Source organism: Doryrhamphus excisus, chromosome 17 (assembly GCF_030265055.1).
Source record: "Doryrhamphus excisus isolate RoL2022-K1 chromosome 17, RoL_Dexc_1.0, whole genome shotgun sequence".
Lineage (NCBI taxonomy): Eukaryota > Metazoa > Chordata > Actinopteri > Syngnathiformes > Syngnathidae > Doryrhamphus > Doryrhamphus excisus.
The window spans coordinates 1,141,167-1,153,312 of record NC_080482.1 but is presented as its reverse complement, the minus strand read 5'-3'; the positions used below and the strand labels follow the sequence as shown (position 1 = coordinate 1,153,312).

Sequence of the window (12,146 nt, the reverse complement as noted above, 5' to 3'; positions counted from 1 at the left end):
TGTCTGCTGTTAAACAGACAAACACAAGATTTACTTGCCGTTGCTAGCAAGCTGATATAAACTTGTTTAGTTGCGCTTGGATGCACAGAAAAGGGAAATAAATGTGTTGATGTTTCACAAAAGAACTGGGAATGATTCCCTGGCAAAATTCCCAATAAAGTGCACTTCCCCTTTAAGCATCAGTATCTTTGTAATTGCATATACATGTATATTATTGTCTCCATTGCAAGTGAGCCTTATGCTGTGGTATTAAAGTGTACAGTATATACAGTATATACAGTATATACAGTATATACAGTATACACATTGGGCTTTCATTTTGCAGCAGCATCAGTAGCGGCTCCGTGTTGACATGCTAGGAGTATGGAAAGGTGTGTTTAATTACAGCCCTGAGACTTTCCACAGCAGGCCTCTGCAAATCGCCTCCAGCTCTGCCCGGCTCTTATAGCAACATTTATCAGCTCTGCACATGCCACTCACACTCCTTTGGAATACTGATGACAAACACGCACTCACTCGGACGTATTCTGCCTTCTGTATCCACGCATACATGTACTAGTATGGCGGGTAATATGGTACTAGTATTATCTGATCAAAGAATGATAAGGAAAACAATATTGTATTTCACCCTTCGGTCTGTCGGGGCCTTGGATGTCATTTGTCATGTTTTTTTTTCCAATTTATGCAACTGTAGCCTTGGAATCTAGCCGGAATGTGAAGAAAACTGAACTGCGGACGGTGGATAAGAGTTTGCAAACACCCTGCAATAACATTACATCCGAGTGCATGAGGTAATTTTAACCTTTTTAATTAGGTAATTAGGTAACTTGGTCATTTTAAACCTTTTGTGACACATAGCACACCAGGAGAAAAGCATTCCCACCTTTTCTGCATCCTGTTCGAAAAGACGCAGCTGGAAACACTGGTCCAGTTTCAGCTTCCTCATGTGCCACAACTGCTGCAGGTTCTGCCGCGTCCCGTGAAGCTTATCCAGTAAACTCGTCACTTTGGCTCCCAGATTGTGAGCGTCCGCATGCGTGTGGAAGCCATGATGGTGATCGTTGGACTCTCCGCTGGCGGCGCTGATTCGGTTCCCGTACCCGCTTTCGCTCCCGCTCCCACTTCCCACCGCCTGGGACTGCAGCCTTTGGAGCAGCCTTCGTCCCTGCGTGTCAAGCTCCTCCACCGAGGCTTTAGTGGCCCTTTTCTTCAATGCCGCATGTTCCTCCATGAGCCGCCGAGCCCCTTCCAGGTCCCGTGGGAGATCCCGCTGGGACAAAGTTTCCTGTAGCTCCTCGAGGCGTGCCAAAGCTCGTGCAGCATCGCTGGCAAAGGTCTCAAATGAGAGCCGCACCTACAAAAAAAGTCGTTTTTCAAACTGCAAATATAAGTTGCGTCTAAAGAAAAACTCAAGACTGTCTGCGTGAACAAAGTGCTGGTTTTCAGCAGCCAAACCTCAATCCAATCATCGTGGTTGTACTCTAAGCTCCCGTCAAAGTCGGCTGTCAGCTGGGACGGGTCCACAATCTTGGACAAACCCTCCAAGGAGACCATCACCGTCTGGTGGTGGTGTCACGCAGCAGGTAGGAAGAGAAGAAAGGAGCCATGATCATCATCATCCTCATCACCCAAGCGACCAAACCGCTAAACTTGTAAAAAGATTTCCCACAGTCCAACTTAAGGACTGCAAAGAATGTGGAGCCGTGTTTGGGTTTTCACATCTACTGTTTATACAGGTGTGAAAACATTCCAGCCACTTCATGCAACATTCATACTATTGGAAGTTACACAAATACATATAGATATAGACCTGGAGACATAATAAACTGAAACGCACAACAAAAGTTATGCAACACCTAACTTGTGATTGACAGCAGGCGCAGGAAAGGGTATGACTGGTGAACTTTTGTCCAACAAACTTTGTTGGGAGTTTTTAACCACAAGTTGCTTGTCCAAGCACAGCTCACCACTGGGGCGAAACGCATCACGGTGTCCTATATATCCAGTTTCCATGGTAACGGGGTCAGGTCTAAATATACCAGTAGCACACCACCACATGGGACGGAACGGTGCCACCGTCACGGAGCAGCAGTGCAATTAGCACTGATGAATTAGGACCCATAGCAACGCAAACAACTTCACTCAATCCCGATACAGACTGCTCAGTTGTTTACAGTCCATGGAAGACCAATAAACTCAAGTATCACAACATGCACGCCCCTACCTCAAACTCAAACTTGGAGCTGCCAAAGTTGGTCCTCTGCTTCTGCCAGAAGTTATCCGGCTTGATGATAAGGGCGACGTGGATGCAAGAAGGGAAGGACTCCTGCAGGATCTTCAGCAGAGGTTTGATGCTGTCCCATTTGGAGCCCCGCATGTCCACGATGACCGTGAAGCCATGTCTGACCACTTCCTCACTACAGCAGAGATCACATATTAGATCACACTGTAGTATTTCTGACTAACCACGCAGAACCTCAACAAAGTAACAGTCGACTGACGGCGTTGAACCTCTCGGGTCGAAATGGAAGCAGTAAAAACGTCTGCAGTTGCTTACCAGGAGCGCTGCTGCTCTATTAGTCCATAAAAGGTAATTTCTCTGTGTGAAAAGGTTTCAATCAGAATGCGTCTACTTAGGAGAGCAAAGCATATGCAGGGCCTCCTGCTCTAACTCACGCTGACCTCACTATGAAAACAGATCCATAGCCGCCAAATGGCCAGATAAAAAAAGGAGAGGGGAGGGATAGAAAGAGAGATAGGGAGAGAGAGAGAGAGAGACAGAGAGAGAAATCAAAAGGACAATGAAGCAAATGGGAAGAGAGAAAATGATTTTCCTTTGACATATATATATATACATATATATATGCATACACACATATACTGCATGGAAACAGGAAAAGGGAAGCACAAACAATGGGAAACCTCTGCGGACGGCGAGGTGTTGTCCACGTCTATACACGTGAACGGTGGAAGCACGTCTGCTTCACATTAAGCCGGGACCGTAAAGAGGGTTAAGTCCCTGTGCGTGTGTACGTGGGCACACATGCTTTGTGTGTTTCTTGCCTGGGGATAGTAGCGAGGTAGGCTATGAGCCTGCGCAGGTCTTCCGCTCGTATTCTATCATGGTTGCTCCGTGCTGGGAACGTGAGAACCGGACCCCCTCGTCGGTCTCTGCCACCTGCGAGGGGAGAGGAGATAGTAGACGTAAACATAACACAATTAACGCTAACACAGCTGCTGCATATCACCGTACAGGCCCAGATTGAAAATACAGTCTCTACATACATCAGAGCATCGTTTGATCAACGTGAGAGAAACCCACTCAGAAGTTCTTATGCTACTTAACAACAGTCCATCTTATGTATGCAAATCCTTCTCCACAGCTCCTCTGACATCATTACAGGACACACTGCTGGTCTTCATCCACCCATACAATATCAGACTCTGGACTCTGGCTGGTCTCCATGGCCAAGAGGAGCCGCCGATCAAAGCACCAGCCAAGCAGCAGCAATCATCTCCGTGATTTCATATGAGCATCACTCCACTCCACGGTGTATTTTGGCACAGAGGACACTGTCAATAGACCTTATTGGGAATTGTGTCTTGTTATTATCATTTAATATGTTCACTGAAATGAGGACATGGAGGGCATGGAGAATGGATGGATGGTTATTCACCGAAACGTACTGGCTTCCTAGAAACTATATTTAGTATAACAAGCACACTGAGATCGATTGGCTTGGCCTGTGTCAGGCTGCTAAATGAACCCGGGAGTTTTTACAGACTAGTTTTGCTTCTCACGGAAATAAAGGACAAAGTTGTGGTCGGCTCTGTGTGGCGGCACGCCGATCGTTTCTTGTGTTGGGCTTTTAACGGCATTTAAAGACGATCACAGGCTGATGGATTGAAGCATCCCGAGTTATTATGCAAATAAAGGGCAGTCTTTTTGCAGCACGTTTTTGATACAAATGTCTGACCTGACAGAAAGGCAACCTTCTCCTTGAGGATGGGAAGTACATCGATGGCCTTCATGTCTTCATTGCGATGGAAGCCTACAACACAGAAGAGGACAAGAGGTCAAAGGTTGCAGCACAAACAGGAAAAAATCTGCAGAACGATGTCAAAATGTATTCATACGTGTTTTTAACACATACATACATCAGCTGACAAAATGTGGCATTTTTTCATGCACGTTCATTTCATTTCGGATTTGTTATTTTCGTCTTACACTAAGTGATATTTATGCTGGAGTTTCATCCAAAAGAACACTTTCATCCGCACCCGCACCAGTTATAGGAGATACAGCACAAACAAGCATTTTGTTTACTGCACCAGCACATTTGCTTGAAAGGATGCGGTAAGCATGGAATTTCACAAATCGATGAATAAATTAAGTATTAAAGTACCCTTTTATGGTAACTTGTAACTGAATTGACATCTGCAACATCTCATGAGAATTTATGAGCGAATTTAAGGTCATACCGGATTATGTAATATTCTATATCACATGCATCTTGAATGAAAACAATAAATCGCCCGTCACTGCACATACTAACCCTAAGTAACAAGACAATCACAGCAGCAATTGTCTCTCTTCACTTCATATAAACTACTCATTTACAAGTCTGCCAAGCATGAAACAAAGATTTTCAATCACGGACTGCTTGTGCATAACACTCATAATGGGAGCAATCCATTTTACTGACAGTCGCAGCCTCATAGCGCGATCTGCCGTTCATCGTACTCGCCACTGTGGTCACTCCTCTGCTTCTTCGTTGGAGCACGGAAAAGCAGCGCAGTAGAAGGAGTATGCATCCTAGCAATAGACTGTGACGCAAATAAAAGATCATCTGAGCACGGGACGGGTAGTAAATCATTCTGCAGCACAGGAATGCCAGATGCTCGTCTCCCATTGGAAACGCATCTGTACGGGCGCACAACATGACGCACGCTTACGTTTTTGCATGTAAGTCGAAATAATTGATTGAAAAAGGATGACAGTCACCTTTAAAATGTTGGTCATGAAGCCATTTCCAGCAAGAAATACAGTTTGGGTCTGTTCCCCTACATACTACTACATATGTATCCTCCAATTCAATATTCAGTAATATCACTTGATCAAGCCATTTTCTAGTTTTTCTAGTATCGACATCAGCCGATACTGCAATATTCATATCATATTGGGAGCGAAAACAGTCAGCGTCTTTATTCACGCTTGAACAATACTAGTACCAGCAACTCATACAGTTGTTTGTACAGATAAATATATGAATATTATCAAGTTCTCAATAGTAGTTTAAAACGAAAAACATGTATGTTTCCTGTGGGAGCCTATCAGAAATATAATTGAGAACCAATGCATTATGGGATTAGGAATATACGGTGTATCCATCTATCTATGAATTAGGAATATACGGTGTATCCATCTATCTATGATTTAGGAATATATACGTTATATCCATCTATCTATGAATTAGGAATATATACGTTATATCCATCTATCTATGAATTAGGAATATACGGTATGTCCATCTATCTATGAATTAGGAATATATACGGTATATCCATCTATCTAAGAATTAGGAATATACGGTATGTCCATCTATCTATGAATTAGGAATATATACGGTATATCCATCTATCTATGAATTAGGAATATACGGTATATCCATCTATCTATAAATCCTGCAGAAGCCATTCTCAGCTAGAATGTGTTCCCCCATGATTTACTAGAATATGCTCCGCCATGATTTGCGAGCAGAAGCAAGCAAAAAAAGTGAAGCAAATAACACGGTTGTCCTCCCCAGCTCAGGGAACCACCCCCCTTCCTCCACCGTGTTCTCATTCTTTGCACTTAATGGGCAATAAAGGCTTGGTTGTGCAAAAACTACAATAAGTCTTTGCACATTATTTTAAAAGCAAAAGATCATTGAAAAGGTCAGCAATGGTTTGGTTCTCGGTGCAATGTTTGAGACAACCCACAACCACTGAAAACACAGGGGGACACGAAATTGAAGCTTCCACGTTGAGGTCACAGAATGAGCGTGGGAGTCTTCACGGTTAGCCTTAAAATGAAGTCTCGGTCTGATGTCTTTGCTCAAAGTCGAATGCTGTGACATTTCAAAAGCGGTGAGTGCATGCAAGCAAACTTTCTTTCGTGGGGGGGGACAAAGATTCACACGAGGACGTTGGAACCGCTGAGATTCTCACTGACGTATTGCAGTGTAGATGTTTCTTGTCCATGTTTCTTCTCCATGCTGGATCCAAGACACACTCAATGGTCTGTCCTGCTATTTTTACTGTCTGTGCCTTTTTTCAGAACACAGACTGAAAACATCCTTGAAACCAAAGCTGCTGCCTCCAGGTTCTTCTAATGAGATGATGTTGGAATGACTGCACTAAATTTGGACTGGAATGGGAAAAGTAACCCCAAACCCCAAATTGCAACATGTGCAATAGCAAAAAAATGTCCTAATGTCTTTACATACAAGCCTCCTGACTTTTAGGGCATTTGAAAAAAAGGCAGACTACATATTGGTGTCATCTTCTAGTCGCCGCCAGCCTCGGTACAAATGGTCAGTCACTACTTGAGAATGTTTTAAACTTTAAAACAAGCTAGACTTGGCATCGTGCGTCTGTTCCGAGCAAGCGTACCACAAGATGCCGATCATCTGCATCATCACCATGTGACCAATTTTAAGCCAAAGCGTGTGTGTTGGGGACAACCACACATTGTTGCTAAAATATGAGGAATATCAGCCAACAAGGCAACATGTAACATGGCTGGAGGGGGGCCCACGGAGGATCAAACGCCTCAGTCCACCTCTTCTCCTGCAGCCAACATTCTACCAAACCAAAACCAACCCTTTTCCAAATTTCAATGCCACAACAAAAACCCAGTTGACTCGGAATTATATTCCGCCCATTCTGGATTATTGCCTGATATCAGCGCCACAATCCAATCCATGCTTTCCCATCTAGGGTCAAAAAATGTTTTAGTACATTTTAGTGCACACTGCGACTCGGGGGGGCACGACGTGGTATCTACAGTGTGCCGGCTACGGCTATTTTAATCTCACACAAGTGATTTATTTTTAATCACAGCTGCATGAACGTGAGCTCTGATGGAAACTGTCACACTGTGAGACTGATGAATTTCAGATGGCTGTTTCATACTTCATTTCTCCGGCTCAGTCCAATGAGTTCTGTGGGATCATGGGAAAAGCAGGAGTTAGGAGGTATTTGTCACGTTGTTCAGCCTGGTTGTGCTCAAATTGGCCAGACTTGGAGGGACATAACTTTCGGGGGAAACGCTTGGAAACCGTAGAAGTGTGGGAATAAAACTGTCTGGGACGGGATTGTTCATTTGTTTGGAAATTCCGCTAAAATTCCTTATTTTAGATCTCATTTCGACTGTGGTTCAATAGGATGTGTATGTGGACGTGTTTTGGCCTGTTTTACTGTGACACAAAGGGATTCACACTGCGACGGCGACCTCTAAGAATAGCGCTTCCTACACTAGAATAGCAAGGATGTGCCAACAAGTCAGATTTTGGGGTGAAACCTTCCAGAACACAAGCAGTATAAAAGTAAGTATAAAAGACGATACACACACGTGCTTGCATGATGAACAGCATGACGTCAACACATCCCCTGCAAAGCTAGGTCTGCTGCCACAACTTTAAAAAGTAAAGTTTTTTTAAAACTCCATCACAGTTTCCGTACATGAAAACGTGCCTCCTCTTCACACTGTACACGTACCATTTGTGTACATTCCTGCTGCTACTGCCTTTGCTGCCTCCTTGTGAGTATACGCTTTGTGTTGACCATAGAAGTTCTTACAATTTTCCATCCGGTAATTATCGTGCACACCTAGTAAAATATTGGCAATCATAACATCGTCCTGATAAATCTACTAATAAAGCTCATAAAAACGATAAATTGGGCTGTGAGACGTGAACAGTCCGTCCCAACGTCCCCTGTGCACACTCAAACGAATCGATCGTGTGGAACTTCACATTGTTTCAGAAGACATTTCCAAATGCTTCAAATGCTCGGTTAACATTCTGCAAGGTGAAAAAAACATTTTCAGTTTCAACACATTAAATCTGGTCAGCCACCTGAAATGCACCGCTACCTGCCTGGGGCTTGTTCCTATCGCTGCGACCTCTGAAAAGTGGAAAAAGTTGGATGAAAGATGGATGACCAGTCCATCGTTGAAGATACAGCTTATGGCGGTCAGTAAAGCCCTTGAACCGCACCGCTGTCGCAATAACGACAGTTATTTATTTACTTTTGAGTACATTGTCTTTCCATCACTTTCCCCGATATAAGGTCACGTCTAGCAGGCTCCACTCCAGTTGTGTGTGACCTTCAGTTGGAGTTGGCAGGGGGCCTGCAGACTGTGGTGAGTTCAACTTTCATTGGGTTTCTCATATTGTTGTTACAGTGTGGCTTACAGTAAAAATAACACTTGGCTCCTACCACAACCCCGCGACCTGGATACAACCCCAACGCACAGAAAACAACGCTGGATTAATGTGTCTAGATGTATGGGAAAGGTAGAGTTTTCAGGACAGCGTTGTAGGCATCAAAGCACATTTTCATGCGTTGGCAACTAAAAAGGCAGCTTGAAGGGAGAAAGCCTGTGAGGGAAAAAATATTCTTATACAGCTAATGTTGAGGACATGGAAGTGCATAATTTAAGTTTTGTCTTTATTGTCAGACCTTTATGCAATATGGGCGGTTTTATGATGCTACAGCTGTTTTGGTGTTCCTTTCACACCTCGGTGGGCCTGAATAACAACCTCTCCTCTGTGCAGAATTAGCAAATATTCGACTTATTTTACAATCTTTACTGAACCACGGTTGTTGGATGAAAAACATCCAGTTAATTTAAAGCAAGACAATAACAGTCTCACTTAAAAAGCATCCATGGAAGCCTCACAATCAAACACAACAAAACAACCACATGCTAAAGGATCACTACTGAACTATTCACAATGTCGTGTTCAGCAGTTCATTTGTAGTCCTTGACTTCGGGAAAAATAAAACAGTCCATCAGAAGAAAAATCCTACCTGAGAGTTTGATCAAGACTTTTCCCGCCTGTGCATATTGCCAGCTGTGGTTGTCTAGCACCGCCATTGATAACCCAGAGGGTCCCAAACCGGTCCCGATCGGTCCAGATTACACCCTACACCCTGGCCGGTCCTACACTGGCCTGTTGTTGGTTGCTGTGCCATCGTTGCATGGCAAGAAGGCAAGCGCCCAAAGCCCTGTCACCCATTGAACGGCAGAAACTGAAAAACACTCCCATCTCCTTTTTTAGCCAACACCAACTGGCTTTTCTTTGCCATGCACCCCCCCCCCCCCCCAAAAAAAGAGAGAAATTAAACCAGTCAAACAGTTGTCACTGGTGGATTTGTGGGTGAAATAGGCTTTACTCATGATTGGTTGTAATCTTCTCTCTGCTTACACCCTGAGCCTTTACACCCAAATCTTTTTTTAACGCCAAAATCTTAAATAAAATATCTTAAAGTGTGTACTGGCTCCAAAAAGAAGAACAACACAAATAACTTGACTTTACTCTACAATGCGGTTGTCTGATTGTACACATTTACAATTACAATTAGCATGCACGCCACGGACACAAAACTCTCTCTTATACAATCTTGACGTCCATAAACTGCTGACATGCCCAAAGTGACCTAGTGTGTGTAAATTAACAAAGACATTTGTATTCCCCTTTTATACGTACGTCCAAATGGTTCTTCACACTCTAATGAATTCCACTTTCATAAAACCGAGGCTTGATTTGGACTGAAAATCCTTCCAAGTCAGAAAAGAAGACAAAGAGCTTATTCAATGTTTATTACAACGTTTTAGTCGTCTCCCAAAAGGGAGGTTCTGAGAGAAGAGGAGGCATAGAGTTGTAGAAATTAAAATAAATGGGAGTATAACAACACATGGCATACCAACAGTTTAATTCTAGTGTTTTCTAACACATGTCGGGCCGCTGCTGGGATGCTGAACATGGTTTGTAAATTAGGCAGCCCTTTCTATCCCTGAGAAAAGCCTTTTTGCACAAATGGGGAATAATACTGAGGAATGCTGACCCAAGAGGCTGGGATAATAAAATACGGTACACACCAAAGGTTTGGACACGCAACACAGCTGATGGCCCCGACTCAGTAATTCCCTGACAGAACACCCCTGTGAAGCAAAAACCATTTCAGGTGACTACCTCATGAAGCGTATACTTCTAGCACGCTGTTTTGTTGTGCCAAATATAACAATGCTGTGAAATACCTTCATAGAACAAGACTAATTCATTTGGACTGCCCAGACATGAATTTGATTGTTACACAAATAGCTCTTATTGCTGATTTAAGACTACAATGTCATTGGCATGTAATTACATATATATATATATATATATATATATAAACTGGAGACATCGAGCTTATTGAATTAAAGCAATGCACTGTGTGTACACGTCCAAGTCCACAATTCGAGTTGATGAGTCCCTCTGATGATTTTGTGTTCTTTGACTGGAACCACCGAATGGTTCATAATTCCATACACTACTTTCATAAGCACTTCTACCCGTTAGCCCTCCTCATTAACACATTATTATGGGACTTTTCTGGGGGGTCCATAAAAATGACATGCACATGCATCATGGCCAATGATGCTATGATGATATAATAATTGCATATAGCACCCCGCCCCCCCTCCCCACACACACACAGTTAGACTGCAGCCCTGTGGGAAACATCGGTAATGTCCCAAAAAGTGGAAATAAAAGCATAACACACTTTTGTTACTTATTTTACCCAAAAGACTAAATGAACATTTTATATGTGCTCAGAAGCTCCTTGCTAGGCTGTGAACTCATCGCTGAGCGGTGCAGAGACGTCTCCGTGGTCTTAGAGTAAGGTCGCAAATGTTAGTGTGGCGGAAAGAGAAGGACTGAATTATCATGACAGAAGAGAAGAGTGCGAGAGGGATCGGGGCTATAAAGGCGGAGGCTGGGCCTATTCAGCCCCGAGTGTCCAAGAGCGCCTATCTGCATGTACGCGCCCAGTAGAATACAGTAGAAACACACTGTGCGGCCAGCTGAGTTGCATCCACACGTCGGTGAAGTAGAAAAGGCGACATAGCGGTGCTCTTTGTCCGGCTCAAGGAACGCCATTCATCAGCTCCCTCTATCCAAACCATCCTCAATCCTCTGATTGTACTGTCTGCCACACAACAAAACCCATCCAATAAACCACAGTGCAGCAAATAACACTTGACAGGCAGGGTGCAGAAGAGAGAGGAATGTGTGTGTGTGTGTGTGTGTGTGTGTGTGTGTGTGTGTGTGTGTGTACCATCGGTGCAATAGCTGCCTCGGAGCACAGAGGAGGAAATAGGAAGTTTAAAGAATGGCTTAGAAATAACAACATATCAACTGCCCAGACCAGAGGGGATGTGAACTGATGACATGGGACATAACGCGGGTGAAGGGGGGGGGTGGACATACACCTTCCACAATTGCCACCCGTCGTATTGGAAGCCGCTATGTTGTGTAACTTGTGTGGAAAAGTTGTTTGTTTGCTGAAAAGTATTTTTCTCACGGGCTTGTTTGCTAATTTATTATAGTGGTGCCATTGGATTCATGTTCTATTGTTTATTCTATTGTTTATCTATTTATTGTGTTATTGTGACATTTGATGTTAACTTTTATTCTTCTATTGTAGCTGTTGCACTTTGATATCATTAATTTGATGTAAAGTGGGTTATAAATTAAATTAATTATTATTATTATTATTGTGTTACTTTGATGTCGGCTGTTATTTGTTTCAAATAATTGTCTGTGTTTATCATATCTTTAATGGATGCTAAAGCCAATGCTAACCAGTAGTGGAACATGCACGGTGTATAATGGATGCTACGTCATGTGGTTCAAACGCTATTGAATCAATAAACAGAAATATGAATGAATTATGTAATGAGCTTTCTTGCAGATTGACTACAATATAACGTTGACTTTTACACTAAGCTATGATATCCCTGTGTGTACCTATTTATTGCATGTCGAAGGCGTACTTCTCAGTCAAATGATGGTGTAGCTAGTGAATGTATGCCCTAAAATGATATAAGA

At 43.2% G+C, this 12,146-nt stretch overlaps 1 protein-coding gene across 8 annotated transcripts in view; it reads right to left on the bottom strand.

Moving 5' to 3' along the window:
• triob (trio Rho guanine nucleotide exchange factor b) overlaps positions 1 to 12,146 on the bottom strand; it is a 71,765-nt gene that overhangs the window by 41,961 nt on the left and 17,658 nt on the right. For all 8 annotated transcript variants that reach the window (XR_009119880.1, XM_058052917.1, XM_058052915.1 and 5 more), the window contains 5 exons: positions 3,978 to 4,052; positions 3,064 to 3,178; positions 2,225 to 2,417; positions 1,456 to 1,560; positions 884 to 1,354 (listed from right to left, as the gene is read on the bottom strand). Coding sequence is in view for 7 of the 8 variants with exons in the window: in XM_058052917.1 (XP_057908900.1) it covers positions 884 to 1,354; positions 1,456 to 1,560; positions 2,225 to 2,417; positions 3,064 to 3,178; positions 3,978 to 4,052 (959 nt within the window). In the remaining variant the exon portion in view is untranslated. The remainder of the gene's footprint in view (positions 1 to 883; positions 1,355 to 1,455; positions 1,561 to 2,224; positions 2,418 to 3,063; positions 3,179 to 3,977; positions 4,053 to 12,146) is intronic.